The sequence below is a fragment of the Notechis scutatus genome, chromosome 14 (genome assembly GCF_049901735.1).
Source record: "Notechis scutatus isolate UNSWTSFEM ecotype Mainland chromosome 14, rNotScu1.2, whole genome shotgun sequence".
In the NCBI taxonomy this organism is placed as follows: domain Eukaryota; kingdom Metazoa; phylum Chordata; class Lepidosauria; order Squamata; family Elapidae; genus Notechis; species Notechis scutatus.
Genome location: NC_142022.1, coordinates 3,366,279 through 3,387,553, shown reverse-complemented (window position 1 = coordinate 3,387,553; position 21,275 = coordinate 3,366,279). Strand labels below are relative to the sequence as shown.

Sequence of the window (21,275 nt, the reverse complement as noted above, 5' to 3'; positions counted from 1 at the left end):
GCCTTCAGGGAGGCTTCCATCTCTCTGGCAACCCCACATTCGAGGCTGGCAAAGCTGCAGAACTGAGGGGAAAAATCCATTCCCTTTAGCCAACTGGCCCCAGGCTGAGCCATGGGGAAGGGGGGGGGAAGCCACCCTGTCCCTGCTCGCCCCCCCCCCCTTGCAAAGGGAGGCCAAAATCCAGGCAGAAAAGGGGCCACTCGGTGCCCACTGCCGCCTACGGCTTTGCCAAGCTTTTCCCTGAATTTTTTTTCCCCCATGAGGACTAGAAACTTGGGTTTTGACAACAGCTACTTCCACGATAAGGCTTGAACTTGGAGGCTGGGCCTGCAAGGTGTTTTTTTTGGGGGGAGAGGGCAGATTTGCCTGTGGCCAGAGTGGAGTTTCCTGCAGCAGCTGCCCCATTTGTGTGGGGTTGCGTTGCAGAGAATACAGAGAATACATTGTGCCGTGGAATTTGAAGCCAGAATGGTGAGCTGAGCTTGGAAGGGAGGAAAAAAGCAGATTTGATCGCCTAAGTCAGGGCCAACTTTAAGAGGGGTGGACTTCAACCCCCAGAACGCCCCAGCCAGGACTTCAGTTCCCAGAATGCTCCAGCTGGGACTTCAACTCCCAGAATGCCTCAGCCAGGCCTTCAACTCCCAGAATGCCCCAGCCAGGATTTCAGTTCCCAGAATGCCCCACAGCCAGGTTTTCAACTCCCAGAATGCCCCACAGCCAGGTTTTCAACTCCCAGAATGCCTCAGCCAGGCCTTCAACTCCCAGAATGCCCCAGCCAGGATTTCAGTTCCCAGAATGCCCCTGCCACCATGTTGAAGTCTGCAAGTGTCACCCAGTCTACCCAGCTTGGAAGACCCCTGGCCTAAATGAATTTCCTTTGATATTGCAAAGAAGGTAGAATTTCTTCCAAATAAGAACTGAAAAAAGGCCCCTCTGCCTGGCTTTTAATTCATCTCAAGCCAACATCCCAAGAGGAGGTTGCATCTTTGCAAAGGTACCAGTTTCCGACTTGTCCAGGGGGGGTGTAGTACACGTGTGACACCCTGACTTGCAGATGACCCAGCCTTGCCAAAGTCCGGCCCTCGCAGCCACCTTTCGCTCCGGCAGGTTGCACGAAAACTGCAAAGTCGGGGCAGACAGAGTAAAACGGCGGTTCGGTTCACGGCGGATAAACTCTGGGCGATCCCCGGTTCTGAATCTCCCCTCTTCCTGTGAAAGTCCGGCCTTCGATCCCGTGTGAGCAACTTCGCCACGATTCTTCTTTTCCTTTGGGATTCCGTGGCCCTCCTCGCTGTCGCTGTTTTTCCAAGGGGGGGAGGGAGGTCGGCCCCACCCCGGAGGGGCTTGAAAATGGCCTCGGGAAATGAGAGACCCCTTTGGAGACCCCTTTGGTGTGGGGAGGTGAGCCGGAAAAGGAACGGGAAGGCTGGAGAGGAAATTACATCCCTTCGCCACAAAATCCTTGTGTTGTGTGTTTCTGGTGCGGTTGCAATCCCAACAGCCGGCAGGTCACAGCTTTTCGGCAAGATCTGGGATGTTGCAAGGGGGTCCCGGCTCCCTCCACCGTTCTGGCAAAGCAGCTGCCCCCTCCCCAAGCAGCACGGCTGCCACCACTCTCGGCTGTGTGCCGGGGGCCGCAGGCTCAGGAGGGACCCAGGAGAGGCTCCTGGCTCTGCTCGGCTCTGGCCAGAGTCGCCCGGATGGTGTGGGTCAGGTGCTGCAGGCCGATCAGGTAGCCGTCTTCGTGGCTCCCGGGGGTCCAAGCCACGTCGTGGCGAAGGTGGGAGTGGGCTGGCGCTGGGAGAGTCTTGCCAAAGTCGATCATCCAGATGCTGGCATGGCCTTTCTGGTCGTGGAGGAAGAGCAGAGAACTCCCGACCACCTGAAGCAAGGGGGGTAAAAGGAGGAAGGAGGGAGGGAGGGAAGAAGGAAGGAAAGGAAGGATGGAAGGAAGGAAAAGTTAGAAAAAGGAGGGGAGGGGAAGAGGAATGGAAGGGAGATGGATGGATGGGAGAGAGGGAAAGGAGAAATAGGAGGGAAGAAGGAAATTGGCAGGGAGGAAAGGAAGGAAGATGGAGGGGAGGAGGGATGGAGGAAGGAAGAAAAGAAAGAAGGGAGGAAAGGGAAAGAAGGAAGGTTGGAAAAGAAGAAAAATGGCAGATAGAAGGAAGGATTGGAAAAAGGGATGGAGGGAAGGAAGGAAAAGTTAGAAAAAGGGAAGAAGGATGGAAGGGAGATGGGTGGGTGGATGGGGGAAAGGAGAGATAGGTTACAAAAGGGAGGAAGGAAAGTTGGAGGGGGGGTCGATGGGAGGGAAGGAAGGAAGATGGCGGGGAGGAAGGAAGAAAAGAAAAATAAAGGAAAGGAAAAAGAGAAGGAAGGAAGGTTGGAAAAGAAGATGGCAAATTGGAAGGATTGGAAAAAGGATGGAAGAAAGGAAGGAAGGAAAAGTTAGGAAAAGGAGGGGAAGAAGGATGGATGGGAGAGAGGGAAAGGAGAGGTTGCAAAAAGGAGGAAGGAAGGAAGGAAGGAAGGAAGATGGAAGTCGATGGGAGGGAGGGAAGGAAAGAAGATGGATAGGAGGAGGTAGGAACGAAGGAAGGTTGGAAAAGAAGAAAGATGTCAGATGGAAGGAAGGATTGGGAAAAAGGAATAGAGGAAGGAAGGTGGAAGGAAGAGAGAGAGAGAAGGGAGAGAAAAAGGGAAGGAGAGAGAGAGAGGACCAAGGGGAAGGAAAGAAAGTCAAACAACTCTTGAAATGCCATCCAGCCTGGAAAAAAACGAGCCAATTTTTGGGGAAAGCCAAATGTTAAATACTTCACGCAGCTGGGCAAATAAAGCAGGAACACCCACCCATCCCACTACAGACAATGTAAACAGAATCTGCATTTTTTCCCCTCTGTTTAAATGCTCTTGTTTGGAGACACGCCACTTCTACATGGATGTGCTGTTTGCTTTAAAGCAGCAGGGTGGAGCTGCCCCTGAACATGCACAAAGTTCTTTCACCCTGCCGGATGCAAAAAAACCAAAACCCTGCTGCTTTCTAGCTTTCCTCTAAACCCCGGGAAACTATGGCAATTTTGTGGGCTTCAATTCCCAGAATTCCCTGGAGCAATTTTAAGGGGAATATTTTATCCAGATGAGTTTTCAACTCCCGTAATTCCAAGCGCTTTGCTCAGGGGGATTGTGGGACTTGCAGTTCTGGTAGGTCCAGGATGGAAGAGGGACAGCTTAAAGCACAGGCAACTGCAACAGGTTTTTGTTTGGTTTTTTTGTATTTTACTCGGCAGGAATTGAAGTCCACAGGCTGTAAGGTTGCCATAGCTGCCCGCCCCTTCTCACCCAATGTTTTTCAAATACTGCAAGCTGGGAAATCCTGGGAGTTGAAGTCCAGGCTTCTTAAAAGTCGCCTTTTGAGGAAGTCCCTGCCACAAAGGAACTAGACTCCTCTTGGTTTGCAAATTAAGTTTATATGTGCCCCCTTAGAAATAAGTTTGACTGGCTGCGTTCCCACAACTTTCTTACATCTGATTAATTGAATATAAACCTGGAGCAGGGGTCTCCAACCTTTTGGACCTCAGGGACCACCAAACTCATCATTTTAAATCCAAACGGACCAGAGACCCTGGGAAAATCCCCCCAAAAGTCTGCAGGAAAATTCCCCACCGATCGATCGTTCTTTATTTGGGATCACAGGATTCCGTCTCCAGCTCCGTTCTCGGGGGAGAGAGAGAGAGAGAGAGACTTTTGGCTTCATGCAAGGAAAACAGTAGAAGCAGCAGAAGTCTTTCTTTCTCTCCCCCAAACTCTGCCAGAAATGAGTCTTTGCCGGCGCAGCTTCTTGGAGCAGGAGGCCTTGGAGGGTCCCACAGTCTCATTTCTGGCAGAGTTTGGGGGAGAGAAAGAAAGACTTTAGTTGCTTTCCTTGCGTGCAGCCAAAAGCAGAAGAAAGAAAGAAGCAGAGAGAAGCAGCCCAGTGGCCAGGCCAGGCGCTTGGGGTGAGTGGGGCAAGTTCCCCCCCTCCGCCCTTTCCCCCCTCCCCTCACTACCTTGAGTTGTTCGCAATGCAAGCGATGCAATCCTTGTGTTCCCGCGGGTCATGTGGGCGGTGCAGCCTTGTGTTCTCGCGCAGCCAGGGTTAATTGCTTTGGGGAGGACATTTCTCTGCGGATCACCAAAATTTTCTCACGGACCACCAGTGGTCGCCAGCCCACTGGTTGTATAATCCACTGACCTGGATTATGCAACGTGCCAAACTGTAAACGGAGTCACGAAACATGGGGACACAAGGCACTAAAGGCCACCCAGGGCCCAAATTAAACAAGCTTGAAAGATCCATGCAAATGCAAGGATCTCGCACAGACCCAGTGTTTTGTGTGAATGCAGCCCTTGGGTTAGAGGAGGTTTCCTTACGAGTAAAATACAAAAAAAAACAACAACCCTGTTGCAGTTGCCTGTGCTTTAAGCTGTCCCTCTTCCATCTTGGGCCTAGCGGAACTGCAAGTCCCATAATCCCCCTGAGCAAAGCGCTTGGAATTATGGGAGTTGAAAGCTCATCTGGATAAAATATTCCCCTTAAAATTGCTCCAGATGCTAACCCGGAATCCTAACCCGGAGCTTAATTTCCTGCTTTTTCTCAACACCTTCCAGTCCAAACCTGGGTACCCACAATAAGGTTAGGGGGAAGCAGGTCCCCCAGATTATTTTCCATAATTGGGGTAGTGGGATAGGACAGTTCGGTCTCACGCCCCCTTTGAGAGCTGAGAAGTGCTCGGCTTTCCTCCTTTGGGGGCGAGGTGGTCCCCAGCAAATCACCTCGTGCCTCTTGAAGAAGTTGGACTCATCCAAGGCTTGGCATAAATTCTCCAGGCGGGCCAAGTAGATTTTCTGCAAATCAAGGAGAATTAATGGATTAATAGAGTTGGAAGGGACCTTGGAGGTCATCTAGTCCAACCCCCCGCACAAGCAGGAGGCCCTACACCATTCCTGACAGGTGTCCAATCTCTTCTTGAAAGCCTCCATTGATGAAGCTCCCACAACTTCTGAGGGCAACTTCTGTTCCATGGGTTGATGGTTCTCACTGTCAGAAAGTTTCTCCTTCTTTCCAGGTTGAATCTCTTCTTAATCAGCTTCCATCCATTATTCCTTGTCTGGCCTTCGGGTGCTTTAGAAAATAGCTTGAGACTCCTTCCTCCTCTCTGTGGCAGCCCCTCAAATATTGGAAGATGCTATCCTGTCATCCCTGGTCCTTCTCTTCACTAGACTAGCCAGGCCCAGTTCCTGCAACCGTTAATCATATGCACCTTTATTAAATATTAAATCAGAAAGAGTTGGGGGCCAGTGTCTTCCTCCCCGCCCCCCAATCTCTTTTTAGAAACATCCTTTGCCAGGAAAAAAAGCAACTTGTGAGCATCCTAGACCGAGCCAAGTCCAAAAACAACAGAGAACTCTTGGAAGCCTGGAACTCAGCTATCACCAGACACATAGAGATAAAGCAACATTTGCACAACCATTAAAAAAACAAAACCCAAAAGGAAACAAAGAGACCAAACAGCCAACAACAAACACCCAGATAAGCAGAGATTAACACCAGACAAACAAGTTCCCTCCAGTCAAGGAACTATCAACTTAGACAAACAAGCTAAACAAGGAACAAGCAAGGACACCCCCACCAACACTTCTATGTAAACAGGGAGTGAACCCTACTCCCTTCTGACACTGATGATGTTCCCTAGTTGGGTAATGAAACGTCTGCAAGAAAACAACCAAGCTCAGGGACCACCATGGACCCCTACCCAAAAACCCCCAAATCAAATCCGCCTCATGACATTTTAGCTCAGCCACTGATCAGAAACGTGGTCCCACTTTCCAGCTAAGAGTTCTGCCCACTTTCCTCGGTCAAGGGCTCACCAACACATCCACGCGATTCTTCACAAACTTCAAAAAGATCTCTATAATTTGATCCTGGCTCCGTGTCTGCTTGAAATCCCGTTGCACGGTTCCCCCCTCGATCTGCAAAGAGGGAAAAAGAGAGAGAGCAATAGCAACAGCACTTAGATTTATATACTGCTTCACAATGCATTTACAGCCCTCTCTAAGCCGTTTACAGAGTCAGCCTGTTGCTCCCAACAATCTGGCTCCCCATTTTAACAACCTCGGAAGGATGGAAGGCTAAGTCAAGCTTGAGCCGATCAGAATCGAACCCCTAGCAGTGGGCAGAGTTAGCCTGCAATCTAACCACTGGGAGGGAGGGAGGGAAGGAAGGAAAATGGTCAACCTTGAGATGGTCAGGATCAAACTGCTGGCAGGGGGCAGAGTTAGTCTGCGATTCTGTATTTTAACCACTGTGCTGCCATGGTTAGAATAGGAATAGCACTTAAGACTTATATACCGCTTCACCTTGCTTTACCACCCTCTCTAAGCGGTTTACAGAATCAGCCTGTTGCCCCCAACAATCTGGGTCTTCATTTTACTGATCTGGGAAGGATGCAAGGCTGAGTCAACCAAAATAGAAAATAGAATGGCACGGCACAGAATAGAAAATAGAACAGAAAATAGAATAGAATGCAGAATAGAATAGAAAATCAGAAGATAAAATAAAAGCAGAATAGAATAGCCATAGACTTATATCCCGCTTCATGGCACGTTCCAGCCCTCTATAAGCGGCTTACACAGTCAGCGTATTTCCCCCCCGAACAATCTGGATCCTTACTTTACCCACCTCGGAAGGACGGTCGGCCTTGAGCCAGTCAGGATCGAACTGCTAGCAGTCGGCAGAGTCAGGGTGCACTTCAGCATTCTAACCACTGTGTCACCACAGCTCAAGAGAGAGAGTTTGGAAAGCGTGTATCCTGCCCTGTTGACGGAAGACCTGCTTCTCCGGCATACATACACACACACACACACACACGACACATGTGTGCGCGCACGCATCCGCATGGGGCCCTTCTTCGGCCACTCACCGTAACCCCCTCGATCCGGAAGCCCAGGGAGGTGCTGGAGCTGCTGCTCTCCCTCCACTGCATGTAACGGGGCTTAGCGACGGCTCCTTGGCTGTGCTCCTCCGGTGTGGGGGCCCAGGGGTCAATCTTCACCATTTTCTGGTAGAGGTCTCGCCGGGGGGCTGCGTGGGGCTGATCCTTGCCCGCTTCGTCCTCCAGGTACGTTCTGGCCAACCGGGAGGAAAGGGAAAAGATGCCTTGGTAAGTTGGGACTCTCCCTCCCATTCACTCACAAATACAGGTTGTCCTCGACCTACGACCACGCTTGAGTATGTTCTAGATAAAACCCTGCAGGTCTGAAAGGAGGAATCTCCCTCTGTCTCTTTTAACAGCCGGATAAGTTAGGACCGTGATGGCGAACGTACGGCATGCATGCCACAGGTGGCACACAGAGCTCGCTCTGTGGGCATGCGAGCCATTGCCCCAGCTCAGCTCCGCTGCACATCTGCGTGCGCCTCCCGCCAGCCAGCTGATCTTCAAGTCTCTGCCATGCACACACGCGGGGCAGGCTGCATGCGTGAGACACGTGCCGGGGGTTAGGAACAGCCCAGGGGGACCGGGAGGCTTCCACATGCTCCCCGCTTTGGGCCTAGTAGGCCTCCCTGCAGCCTCTTGGGAGCAAAAAGGGGGCATGGAGGAGCCGCACCTCCCGGGCCCCATCTTTGCTCCCAGAAGGCTGCAGGGAGGCCTACTAGGCCCAAAACGGGGCGCGGGGGGTGGTGTTGTGTGTTGATGCGTGGGGCAGCAAGGTGGGGTCGCGTGCACATCCACCGTGGGGTGGGGCAAATGGGAGGGGGGCACGTGCACATTGCCTTATGGATGCAGCCACGCACACTTGGCTGCGGGAAAAGGTGCTGTTCTCCCCTCCCCTGTGCAGCCGAGGGCTCACACACTTAGGCACGTGATGAGAAAAGGTCAGCAATCACGGAGTTAGAGGGATCCGCCAATGAAAGAGGGCCCCGATCCCATTCTCCCACCCCCGCCCCGCCCGCCCTGCGAGGAAGGCCGCTCAGACCTGGTGCCCATCTTGCAATCCATGATGCTGGGGTGCTGGAGCCCGCGGAGAAGGTCGTCCATCTGGATGTAGCGTTCGCCACCCACTTCTGCCACCCCGTGGTAGGTGGGCACAAAAGGGCGCAGGGCGTCCGTCATCAGCTCCGACAGACACGCCGCCTCCACAGCGCTGAACTTCTTCAGGATTTGGCCCCCTTCGCTGGGCTTGAAGTTGCCTGCAAGGAGAAGGAAGGAAAACCGCTGGACTCCTCTCCCAATGTGGCTGGAGGATTCTGGGAGTTGTAGTCCTCCCATCTTCAAGTGTGCTGACTGGGGAATTCTGGGAGTTGTAGTCCACCCATCTTAAAGCATGTCGCCTGGGGAATTCTGGGAATTGTAGTCCACCCATCTAAAAGCATGCCGCCTGGGGAATTCTGGGAATTGTAGTCCACCCATCTTAAAGTTGCCACAGTCGAGAAACACTAACTCCCCGGCCTGTTCAGTCTCAGATTGGGGCTTGGTTCCTGATCCCCCTCCCCACACCTTCCCCCTGGCCACCCCACAGATTCTTGTGCAATTCATACCTTCGTGTCCGGCCAACTGCACCCAGGAGCTGCGTCGTCGCAAGGACCAGTGGACCATGGTGAAAAAGGTCTTCCAGGATTTTGTCTAGAGGGAAGCCAGAAAATGGGTGGTTGAAAAATGTGGAAAGTCAGTGTGTGTGTGTGTGTGTGTGTGTGTGTGTGTGTGTGTGTTAAAACCAGAAACCCTGGTGGGGAGGCCTCAAACATGGATATATCCATGGATAGTTTTCCCCACAACCCAACTGGCCGGGCGCGACAACAAATATTCGAGCTCAACACATCCAAAGAACACAAGACATGATTTCTTTGACAATTCACCCATTTTTCAAGCTACCAAGAACATACAGGAAGTCTTTGACTTATGACCATAACTTAGCCCGTAATTCTGGTGGTAAGTCTAGCCAGTTTTAAGTGGATCGCCCATACGACTGTGGCCGATTTTATGATGGCGGTCATTAATTGAGATTGCACGTGACTAATTGCACTATTTCAGTAATTGAGGGGCTGCCCCAAAGAAGAGGGGGGTCTACTCTAAAGGCCAACAAAAGGGCGTAGAGTGAAGGCTTTGGTTTCCCCAGTTGCAATGTATGGCTGGGAAAGTTGGACGCTAAGGAAGGCTGAGCGCCAAAGAATGGAGGCCTTTGAACTCTGGGGCTGGAGGAGGAGACTGCTGCGAATCCCTTGGACTGCAAGGCCATCCAAGCGGTCGGTCCTAGATGAGATCAACCCTGACTGCTCTTTAGAAGGCCGGATCCCGGAGAGGAAACTCCAAGACTTTGGCCACCTCATGAGAAGGAAGAAGGACTCCCTGGAGAAGAGCCGGATGCTGGGAACGAGGGAGGGCCAAAGGAGGAGAAGAAAGGGACAAGAGAGAAGGAGCGGGCTGGATGGAGTCACGGAAGCAGTCGGCGTGAGCTTAAAGGAACTCCAGGGGATGGTAGAGGACAGGAGGGCCTGGAGGAACGTTGTCCATGGGGTGTTGTGATGGGTCGGACACAACTTTGCAACTAATAACAACACATAAGGAGAAGAAAAACTATGGCCCTAAATGCAAAGAAAACATGAAACTGCTCGTGCAAAGAATGGCATTCCTAAACATTTGCAATCTGGGTGTTGCCGCATTACAGTTGCATCTCGCAAGGATGTGCAAAAACGTGTGCAAAACAGCCGAACACCAGGCAGAATTGTCGGGGCCTGCCCGGCTTCCCCAACAGAGGAGGAACTGAGGTGTGTCACCCCCAGGCAGGAAATCTCAGCCGCCTCCTCCTCCTCCTGCACAGCCAGCTGGGAGGGGCAGCTGCTCTTCAGCAGCTCCGTCGCGCTAGCAATGCCAACAAGCCCCCCTGCACCCCCGAAAACAGGCAGCGGGCACAGCCACACCTGGCAACTACAGCTCTGCAACAGCCCAGGACCTCCCCCTGTGGCCCTGTTGCAAAAGCTCGACTGCAAGCATGCAGAGTCCTTTTGGCACCAAGGGCTGCCCTGCACTCAGAGCCCGTCCCGTGGGGCTCCTCACGTGGTCCAGGCACCACGGGGCCGGCTCTCGTCTCGCTCTGTTGTGGCAACGCGGCAGCTTGGCAACCCAGTTTTGGAAGAAGTGCAGAGAAGAGTGACGGAGGCGATTAAAGGCCCTGAGACTAAAAGATAGGAAGAACGGCTGCAGGATTTGGGTCTGGCCCGTCTGGGGACAAGAAAGAAGAGGGGAGACACAGGAGCATCTTCCAGGAATTGAGGGGCTGCTCCAAAGAAGAGGGGGGGTGGGGGTCAAATTATTCTCCAAAGCACCAGAAGGCAGGACAAGAAACAACCAACCAAGGAGAGAAGCAACCTGGAGTTAAGGAGAAACTTCCTCACAGGGAGCACAATGAACCAGTGGAACAGCTGGCCACCAGAAGTTCATCCCTGGAGGTTTTTAAGAAAAGACTGGACAGCCATTTGTCTGAGATGATATCGGGTTTCCTCCTGTTAGAGCAGGGGGCTGGACTAGATGATCTCCAAGCTCTATTCCGATTGTTAGTTGATTGGTCATTGTGGGATACTGCAAACAGTCACAAGTGCCATTTGTCAGACATGGTGTGGAGTTTCCTGCTTGAGCAGGAGGTTGGACTAGATGACCTCCAAAGTCCCTTTCAACTCTGTTATTCTATTCTGTTCTATTCTGTTCTGTTCTGTTCTGTTCTGTTCTGTTCTATTCTATTCTATTCTATTCTATTCTATTCTATTCTATTCTATTCTATTCTATTATTCTGTTCTGTTCTTTTCTATTCCTTCCAATTTCTATTCTATTCTATTCTATTCTATTCTATTCTATTCTATTCTATTCTATTCTATTCTAGTTCTAGTTCTAGTTCTAGTTCTGTTCTACTGCGCTCCACTCCACTCCACTCGGTTCCATTCGGTTCCATTCTATAACCAGTGGAACCGCTTGCCTCCAGAAGTCAGTGGAGGTCTTTAAGAAAAGACCGGACAGCCCCCTGTCTGGAATGGTCTGGGGTCTCCTGCTTGAGCAGGGGGTTGGACTAGAAGACCTCCAAGGTCCCTTCCAGCTCTATTCCGATTAATTGACTTTGCTAAGCAACTTCTAGGAACTGCAGAACAGTTCATCCTTCCTCACATCCAGAACCCACCAAGTCCAGATCCAGAACCCTCCCCCCCCCACCCAGCCTGATGGGTCCAGGGTCAAAAACTTAAAAACTTGTCTGGTTTTCACTCCACGAATGATGGGAATCAAACACAGCAATAATGAATACACTTTATTTATTTATTTCAGTTTTCTACACTGTCATCTTAAAACCGACAACTGGGAGGTTTTTTTTGCAGCGTTTTAAAACCATCTGACTCATCATAACACAGCGCTTAGTAAAATAAATAAAAAGTTTTTGCTATCTTTAAGATGCCTTCTTTTCATCGCGTAGTTGTTAGTTGGCAACCAATCCAAGGTAACCCCAGTTTCTGACCAAGTAATGTTATTAAAAAGCCAGAACTTTTTAGTTAGAAGGCTGAAAAGTTATTAAAAAGGCAGAGACGTATTTTTTGAAAAAAGAAAAAAAAACCACAAAGTTTTTTTTTTTTTTTTTTTTTAAGAGGGGGTTTGAGAAGCTTCTGCCTTTTACTAAAATTAGTAGTTGAGGTTAGTCAGGAAAGAAACTTCTCAACTTCCAACCAGATGCTTAAGACATTTTTTAAATAATGCAAACGAGGGGTTTAAACTTTTGATTTGGACGCTCAAATGTTTGATTGAAGGGGACAACGATTAATACCAATTAATTAAAGAGGCAGACCTCCTCAACTTACAATGATTTGTTTAGTGAGCGACGTTACAACAGCACTGAAAAAAGGGACTTACGACCATTTTCCACACACTTACAACCTTCTCAGCAATCCCCATGCTCACGTGATCCAAATTCAGAGGCTTGGCAACTGACTCGTATTTATGACGGTTGCCATGTCCCAGATTATGTAGTCCCCTTCTGACAAGCAAAGCCTGGTGACTCACTTATCAATGGTGGTGATTCACTGAACAACGGTGGCAAGAAAAGTCGTAAAACGGGGCAAACCTCACTTAACAACCGTCTCACTTAACAGCAATAATTTTAGGCTCCATTTGTGGCCGTTAAGTCGAGGACTACTTGAATATGCAGAAGGGTATTGATCAGCCTGTCTAGAAATTTGGCAATGGTAGGATTTTAAAGAATTAACATGGCTGTTATCCAGGGCAGGGGTCTCCAACCGTGGCCCCTTTAAGACTTGTGGACTTCAACTCCCAGAGTTCCTCAGCCAGCATTCTGGGAGTTGAAGTCCACCAGTCTTAAAGGGGCCACGGTTGGAGACAAACACCCCCCCCTCACCCCCACATTAAGCCTTCCAGAACTCTCCCTCGGGACTGTCCAGTCCGCTGCTCCTTTGAGTTATTCATTTTTGCACAGGCTGATAATGTCTTAAAAACTTTTTTCTTTTTTTTGCTAATCTTGCAGAAACCCAGGGCTGCTATTTTGCAAACAAATAGCTCTGAATCCCAGCATCGCACTTCCTTCCTATTTTAACTTTGACCTTTTCACCACTCGTCAAAGTTGGGCTTCCTAAAAAAAAGTTTGCTAAGCAAACTCAACATTTAACTGGAAAGATTTTTTTCTTCTTCAAATCTTGGTTGTGAGTGGTGGTGGTGGTTGGTTATCCATAGAAAAAAATGACTTTTGATGTAATTCGGGGTTGTTTAATCCAGATTTTTTTGGGGGGGAGCAATGCACGGGGGTCTAAGGGAATCCAATGTTGGATTTTTTTTTCAAAAAGAGGAATTTAAGTTTCCCTAACTAAACAATGTTTCTCAACCCTTGAAGAGGGGTGGACTTCAACTCCCAGAATTCCTCAGCCAGCAATGGCTAGGGAATTCTGGGAGTTGAAGTCCACCCAGGAGTGGGATTCGGAAATCTCAGCAACCGGTTGGCTGCCTGGTGGCTGGGTGGGCGTGGCCATGGTGGGCGTGGCCCACCTTCAGAGGCTTTCCGGAAGCCGGAAACAAGCCCTTTTTGGACTTCCGGAACTTCCAGTTTGGCCCATTTTTTGCCCTCCCAGAACCTCCAGGCAAACCCTGCACTTATTTGGATCCAAAACGGTCCGTGTGGAGACTCCGGGGGAGGGGGAGGGGTAGGCGGGGCCAGGCTGGTCGGTTCAACTACCAGTTTGGCAAACCAGATGTAAATTTAACAACTGGTTTGCTCAAACTGGCCCGAACCGGCTGAATCCAACCCCTGAATCCACCCATCTTCAAGCCGCCAGGGTGTAGAAATGCTGTTTATGTGGACGTATATCCACATCCTGTTTTCTAATATCATGTTCTAATGTAAACTTCTTTTTTTTTTTTAACTTTGGCGAACATCAAGCAAGAGCTTCCAAGCTTAAAATGCAAACAGCCAAACAAACAAACAAACTTGGCTTTAAACCTTCACGATAATGCCTTGGCCGGATTTCAAAGCGCCTTCTTTGCAGATTTAGCCCAGTTTTCCTTAACTAACTTCCTTGCTTCAGGAGGGGAACGGAAGTGAAAAGATAGGTTTATCTGCGTCAATGAATCCCTTGCACGTATCCTCGACTTGCAACAGTTTGTTTAGGGACCATTCAAAGTCACACCAGCACTAGAAAAACCGGACTTGTGACCGATTTTCACACTTACAACACAGCAACTCCATGCACCATGATCAAAATTCAGACACTTGGCAACTGACTCATATTTATGACGGTTGCCGTGTTCCCGAGATCACGTGATCCCCCTTGGCGACAAGAACAGTCCATGGGGAAAAAACAGATTCACTTAAAAACCGTTTGACTCATAGAGTAACTGCAGTGATTCACTTAACAACGGTGGCGAGCAACGACCCCCCCCTTTTCCGAGCTTCCGACGAGCAACTGTCAACTTGTAAAACATTCCTATGCCTGTTTCCAAATCTCCATAAGAAAGATGGGGGTGGAACCTGGAGGCGCAGATGGCGAGTGAACTCAGAAGCACATTCCAAGCTTATCTCACCAAGATTGTAACTGAGGCAACGGGGTATTTTGGCCCGAAAATCCTTTACTGGAGAATGTGGTTGCTGACATTCAGCCTATGAACGTGTTTTGTTGGAGAATCTGAATTATGATGATGGGGGGGGGGAGTGGGGGGGAAATGGGGTCATAGAGGATTGTAAATTTCGTATCTCAGAGTCGGCTTCATACAGGTCATGCCAGCATGTTGCTCCTAATAAACCTTTGGATGTTTGGCTCAAGGCCCATATGATTTAATTAGGGCGATCGCTGGAATCCTGACACAAACTCAGCAGAACTGGCTGGAGAACTCTGAAAGTTGAAGCCCACAGGCCTTGAAAGTTGTCAAGGTTGGATCCCCCTGCTTTTAAAGAAAGACACACACCCCCTTCACACCAGCTCTGGACCTCCCCACACACACACACACACACACCCATATCTCACCTTCCTCAGCACTCGTTTCTTTGTCGTGACCGACCTTCCTTCGATGTCGCTAAAGACGTCATCCGACTCCTGGGACGAACTGGCCAAAGACGAACAGGTGGACGAACCCGAGACGGACCGGTCGGAAGGCACCCCTGGGGCTTGGCTTAGGCGGGAGGGAGCTGGAGCTGGGGGCACTCCAGAGGTTACCTGGCTCAGCGGGCAGGGTGGGGACCCCTGGCATGTCTGCAAGCCGTTGCTGGAAAAGGCCCCACAGCGCAGCTCGGCCCCTTCCTCGGCTGCCCTCGCCGGCTCGGACGGAGGCTCTGCCGCTTCCCACCTCTCGGGCTCCATCGGATGAATGAGAGATCCCGAGGAGGCTGGGATCCATTCCATGAGGACTCCGAAGGGTGGATCACCGGATCTCAGGCCAGGGGATTCTTGCAATGGCCCTCAGATGCTCCAGGTTCAGATTCCAACAGAGTCGTCTACATAGGAAACCCAAACAAGGCACAAAAGCATTAGCAGATTTAACCCAAAGGTGCTTTTTTTTTTCAACTGGACTTTCTTTGTTTTTCCTTTGAAGAGGTTTCGCTTCTCATCCAAGAAGCTTCATCAGCTCTGAACTGGATGGTGGGGAATGGAAGGATTGATACTCCTTGCAGACAGCTGGTCATTTGCATCCTTTTAGAGCTGTGGTGGCGAACCTATGGCACACGTGCCGCAAGTGGCACGCAGAGCCATTACTGCCGGCACATGAGCACTCGGCCAGAAAAGGTCTACTGCACATGCACGTGTGCCACCCGCCTGAAAGCTGATTGTCGGGTGCCTGGTGTGCAAGTGCAGGGGTGCGACGGTGCGCAGAACACACTCGTGCATGCATAGAAGCATGTGGCGCGTGTGGGGGATTGCGTGCACATGTGCAGAAGCATGCAGCACTGACCGTGCATGCATGTGCAGAAGCGCAGATCGCATGAGTTGCGCAGGTTGTGTGTGCATGCGCAGGAGACATGGGGGGCACGCGCGCATTGCCTTCTGGGCAATGGCACGCGAGCATGAGCAGGCAAGTGCGCACGCAATTATTGGCACGGGAGCCCAAAAAGGTGAGCCGCCCCTGTTTTAGAGAGTCACTGAGGTTACTTGGACCCTGAGGACACAGACAAGCCCCCAGGTGACCTCAATGACCCTCTGCAAGGATGCAAATGACCAGCTGTGTCTGCAAGGAGTATCAATCCTTCCCTTCCCCACCATCCAGTTCAGAGCTGAAGAAGCTTCTGGGATGAAAAGCAAAACCTCTTCAAAGGAAAAACAAAGAAAGTCCAGCTGCCTCTTGAAAAAAAAAAGCACCTTTGGGACCACGATGACCTGGATGATTGAGAATCTCCACAGACATTTAGTAGATTTCACAGAATGAGCTGGAAGGGACCTTGGAGGTCTTCTAGTCCAACCCTATACCTATTTATGATCTATTTACTTATTGTACTTTTTTTTTAAAAAAAATCATCCATGCCTTCACTACAAAGACCCATCAATTAGGAGCCACGATTACCCCTCTGAGAAAGAGAGGCGGTAAAGGAAGTCTTTGACTTACAACCGCTTGTTTAGTGACCCCCGTTTGAAGTTGCAGCACCTCTGAAAGAAGTGACTTACGACCGTCGTTCGCACTTACGGCCGTTGCAAGCATCCCCAGGATTACGTGATCAAAATCTGGACCAGCTTGGCAGCCAGTTCGTATTTACGACGGTCGCAGTGTTCCCGGGGGGAGAGGGTGTGTGTGTGTGTGTGTCGCCTGATCCCCTTTTGCGACTGCCTGACAAGTGAAGCCAATGGGGAAGCCGGATTCGCTTCATGACCGTATGGTTGTTAAACAAGTGCAGGGATTCACTTATAACAACTCTGGCAAGAAAAGTTGCCACATGGGCCAAAACTCACTTAGCGACTGTCTTGCTAATCAGTGGAGATTTTGGGCTCAGTTGTGGCCGTAAGTTGAGGACCAAAATGTACAGACTCTAAAAGACACAGCATGCAAGGAGAAAAGGAATGGGGAGAAGGAAGGAAAGGAGGAGGAAAGAACAAATGTTTCACTTCCCATTACAGGGACTCCTTCAGACTTATGACCACAATTAAGGCCAAAATGGATGTTGCCGAGCGAGATGCGTGTCAAGTGAGTTTTGCTCCGTTTTACCACCTTTCTTGCCACTGTTGTTAAGTGAATCATTGCAGTTAGTAATATGGTCATTAAGTGAATTGGGCTTCCCCGCTGACTTCACTTGTCCGAAGGTCGCAAAAGGGGATCAATCATGTGACCCCTGGGAAACTGCAACCGTCGTAAATATGAGTCGGTTGCCAAGCATCCAAATATAAATACACGTTTATGCAGATGCTGCAATGGTCATAAGTGTGAAAAATGGTTGTAAGTCACTTTTTTCAGTGCCATTGTAACTTTGAATGGCCACTCAACAAACGGTTGTAAATAGAGGACTACCTGCACTGCCTTCTTCTCTAACCCTTCTTCATCACTGGAGGCTTTCAAAATTGGGCTGCCCTCTGTCAGAAATGATGTAGGGTCTCCTGCTTGGGCGGGGGGTTGGACTAGATGACCTACAAGGTCCCTTCTAACTCTTGTTAACCTGTTAAACCCTTTCTCTAACATTTCTTTTAATCACAGCAAAAACAGGCCAAGAAACACATTTTTTCCCCTTTCAAATCTTTATTTTATCTGATCCAACTTTGTTCCTGGAATTTAAAGAACTTCAAAAATCTTGCATTTTAAGGTTGCCGGAGGAAAGACGAAGCAATATATATATATATATTAATTTTTAAAAAACCAGAAGTCCACTGGCAGATTTTTCCACCCTGGACCAACATTTGCAGAGAATTATGCAATTCACGAACATTTTAAAAGCAGAAATGAACTCTTTCCTAAGCTGCTGTTGTTAGTTTGCAAGAGGTAGTGCGATTGAGACTCCAGATTTTTTTCCGCCAAGTGATCTATTTCTTTGAAAGCTCTGTTTCCTGCCCCAGCCCCGCCAGGAATGTTAATTAATTGAGAAATGATTAATCAAACAATGGCAACCGGAGAAGCAGGAATTCCACCCAATAACAGTCTGCAATATAACATGAAAAGGCTCCAAAGTTCAAGAAATTAAAAACTGGTTTAAAGGAGAAGCCAGGATTATTCCATTTTTTTCACCCACTTTGCTTCCTTGTTTTTAAGAAGCTGTGAAAATGAGAAAAAAATAAAATAAAAATAAGATTAAATCCTTGATTTAAGGATTAAATCCAACTGTTTGTCCAGTGACCAAAGCAACGTGAAAAGTGTGATTTATGAGTGCTTTTCACAATTACATTTGCAACATCCTCAGTCACATGATCAGATGCTTGGCCCGTTTCATACTTATGACCACTGCAATGTCCCCAAGTCCTGGGATCCCCCTTTTACGACCTTGTTTAATATAATTGAGACGGACTCCTTTGGAGCCTTTAAGTTGAAATGGGAATCTGTTTTATATGCCGGCTCCTTCACCCACCCGTAAAATGGGAATAATTACAATTTAAGGCAAAATTCCCCCCAGGGAAGGAACCAAAAGGGAAATAAATCTAAACCAGATTCAGCTTCTAACTTCTAATTTTACAGAATTGGAACTGATGTGGAGTAATAAAATCCTTTTTAAGATCCTTTTTCCTCTTCAGGATTTTTTTGCAGGGCAGTTTCTGGTGCGCAACTCAACAACCGAAGTGGGGGCTCCAGCCAGCTGCCCCCCCCCCCCGACACCCACAAATAACTGTCCCCCCTTCCCACTGCACCTGACAGCTGGATGCACCTGTGTTGGGGGTTGGCCCAAAACAAAAGCAAAAAGCAACAATAAACCCAGTTTATTCTGGGGGTGAACGCAATGGTAGTTTTGGCACGGAGTTCACACACCCACCAGTCCTCAACAAGGGTGTGCAACAAGGAGCGTGTATTTGTTGCACACAGCATAACAACCGTTGCTTTAGGGAGCAAAGTTACAACATCCCTGAAAAAAGCGACTTAAGACCGTTTTTCACACTTACAACCACGCTGCAGTACCGCAATTCAAAATTCGGACGCTCGGCCACTGAGTCACGTTTATGACGGACGCAGTGTCCAGGGGTCATGAGGGATCCCTTCTGATCAGCCAAGTTGACGGGGGAAGCCCCATTCACTTAGCAACCGTGTGACTCACTTAAGAACGGCAGTGAGTCACAAAACGGGGGGAAACTGACTTCACTGTCCCGCTTAAGCAACAGAAATGTTGGCCTCCATCCTAAGTCGAGCACTTTACCTGTCCCGAGCTGGGTGGCTGGAAGATCTCCCGCTTGAGCAAGCAGGCTGGACTAGAAGACCTCCAAAGTCCCTTCTGAGCTGACTCTAAGACCCAGTTGGCTGGATTCACACAACCCCCTGGGTGCAAATCAGGTGTGTGTGTGTGTGTGTGTTGTTGTTGTTGTTGTTGTAGCTTGTGGGGGCTTCTCTGGGTTTCAGGGGGTTCAGTTTAAGCCCCATCCCCTTTCCCCTTGCTTCCAACAGTAATAGAACAAGGAAAGGGATGCACTCTGCCCATGCCCAGAGGAACTCTTTTCCTGGCCACTAAGGCAGAGATTCCTTTCCTTTGGAAAGCTGGATGGAACCCAGTAAGGAAAGCAAAGAAAGGGCATCCAAACTGCTCCCCTGCTCTCCCACCCACCCGCCCCCCAGTCAAGCTTCTGGGCGACCCGCATCTGGGTCCAGACGCCTCTCTCTCGACGCGTGTCTTGCTTCTTCGCACGGAAAGAGCCTTTGCATGGGAAGACCCCCCGAGTCTATTTTGGCATCCCTCCGCCCCAAAGGAGCCCCCCGCTCCAACCCTTCCCCTCCCCAGAGGAAGCCCCCTCGAATCCCTTTCTCCTCGGTTCCTCACCTGCAAAAGACGAAGCTACGGGGGATTCATCTTGTCCCCGCGTCCCCGGCTTGCAAGAGCACGTCAGAAAGGCGGGGAGAAAACCCGTGCAGAGAGGAGGGGGTGGGGGAGGAGGAGGAAGGGCTAGGAAAGGCTGGTCTCGTGCTACCCTCTGCTGGCCGCCGGGGACACTGCAGGCCTCTCCCCGAAGGGCAAACAGACTGGAATGGAATGGAATAAAAGAACAGAACAGAACAGAACAGAACAGAATAGAACAGAATAGAATAGAATAGAATAGAATAGAATAGAATAGAATAGAATAGAATAGAATAGAAAATAGGATGGAATGGAATGGAATGGAATGGAATGGAATGGAATAGAATAGAATAGAATAGAATAGAATAGAATAGAATAGAATAGAATAGGAATTTTTCTCTCCTAGAAAAATGAAATATCCTAGGAAATATTAAAAAGGCAGAATATTTCCCTAAAAAGAGAAGTAGAAACTTAGAAGCAGAAACTCACCTCAGAAGCAGAAGCTCAGCCCCCACATTTGTTAATGGGTGGGCCATTAACACCTGGGCCAGAGTATTCTACATAACAAAGATCTACTCCAGGTAAAGCTATAATAGGAATTGCCCAAAGCATCATCATCCAGCAAAGGCTCAACCAAGCCTGGGACTCAGTACAGAGTTGCCCCTGCATGGCCCCATGGGAGTCTCACAACCAATCAGAACTTCATTTTCATGTTCTCCAAAGTGGAAAACATCGAAAACCTGCTTCATTTTCGGACCCGAGCTTTCCTTGAGGAGATATCCCAAGACATATCTCAAAATGGTCGGTAGAACTCAATTCAGCCAGGGTGGAAAACATTGAAAATCCGCTTCTTTTTCAGATCCGAGCTTTCCCTGAGGAGATATCCCTAACCCAAACCCTATACCTAACCCTAATCTCAAAATGGTGGGTTGAACTCAATTCAGCCACAATACAAAACTTTTGATGCAGAGCTCGGATTTCGAAAAGAACCTCATTTTCATGTTCCCCAGGGTGGAAAATATTGAAAACCCGCTTGATTTTCGGATCCGAGCTTTCCCTGAGGAGATATCCCCAACCCCAACCCCAACCCTAATGAACCTTGTTGCAAGGGACCCAGGTTCACTTGCTTGGGACACGGAATTTGTCCCCAGCCTGGCTTTCGGAGAGGGCAGCAGCTGAGAGGGTGGGCAGGGGACTAGAGGGCCAGAAGCAACCCACCCACCCACTGCCATTCAAGTAGCCCCTCCCCTCCCCTCCCCTCCCCTCCCCACGCTGCTCCTGCTCCCTGGACTTGGTGAGCTATAGATGGTTTGCGTGACCAAAGTGGGACAAAAACTGCTCCTGACAAAGTGAAGAGCGGGGAGAGCCTGCTTCCTCGCGTGCCAGGGAGGGCCCTTCCGAGTAGCTTTTTCTCTTTGGGCTTCCCAACCTGAGCCACAGAGGGTTAGAATTAGGTTGGCCTTAGGAGAAGATTAAGAGGCAATGTTATTTGAAAAGTCCAGTCTGGTTATCGACTATTGAAGCATTTTCTTATCCTATAATATATAAAAAGGAACAAACAGTTAGATATGGGGAAATATTGAATGAAAAGGGTGAACTCAAATCGATGCAAAAACTAGAGGAACAAGGTATAAAGATGAATTGGTTTTCATATGCGCAAACACATTCAAGGTATGATAAAGATCTCAAAACAGAGGGATTCTATGATAAATTGACTGATCTAGATAAGATTTTGACAGGTACTGATGAAAAGGTGATTTAAAAACTGTATAGATATTTATTAGAAATTAAACTAGAAGAAGAACAAGTTAAAGAAACTA

At 49.2% G+C, this 21,275-nt stretch overlaps 1 protein-coding gene across 1 annotated transcript; it reads right to left on the bottom strand.

Moving 5' to 3' along the window:
* Positions 1-911: 911 nt before the first annotated feature.
* Positions 912-19,527, bottom strand: LOC113424194 (inositol-trisphosphate 3-kinase B-like). Its single transcript, XM_026685798.2, has 8 exons — positions 19,441-19,527; positions 14,540-15,006; positions 8,579-8,663; positions 8,017-8,230; positions 6,963-7,167; positions 5,911-6,012; positions 4,816-4,887; positions 912-1,882 (listed from the first exon to the last, which is right to left on the bottom strand). The coding sequence occupies exons 2-8, from the start codon at positions 14,912-14,914 to the stop codon at positions 1,643-1,645; spliced, it is 1,293 nt and encodes a 430-aa protein (XP_026541583.2). The 5' UTR covers positions 14,915-15,006; positions 19,441-19,527; the 3' UTR covers positions 912-1,642.
* Between the last annotated feature and the right edge of the window lie 1,748 nt (positions 19,528-21,275).

Coding starts and splice junctions, on each gene's coding strand:
- LOC113424194 (XM_026685798.2), bottom strand. CDS start 14,914: ATGGAATGGATCCCAGCCTCCTCGGGATCTCTCATTCATCCGATGGAG. Junction 8,231..8,578: donor GCAGTTGGCCGGACACGAAG/GTATGAATTGCA, acceptor TTCTCCTTGCAG/GCAACTTCAAGCCCAGCGAA. Junction 1,883..4,815: donor ACTTCTTCAAGAGGCACGAG/GTGATTTGCTGG, acceptor CCCTTGCTTCAG/GTGGTCGGGAGTTCTCTGCT.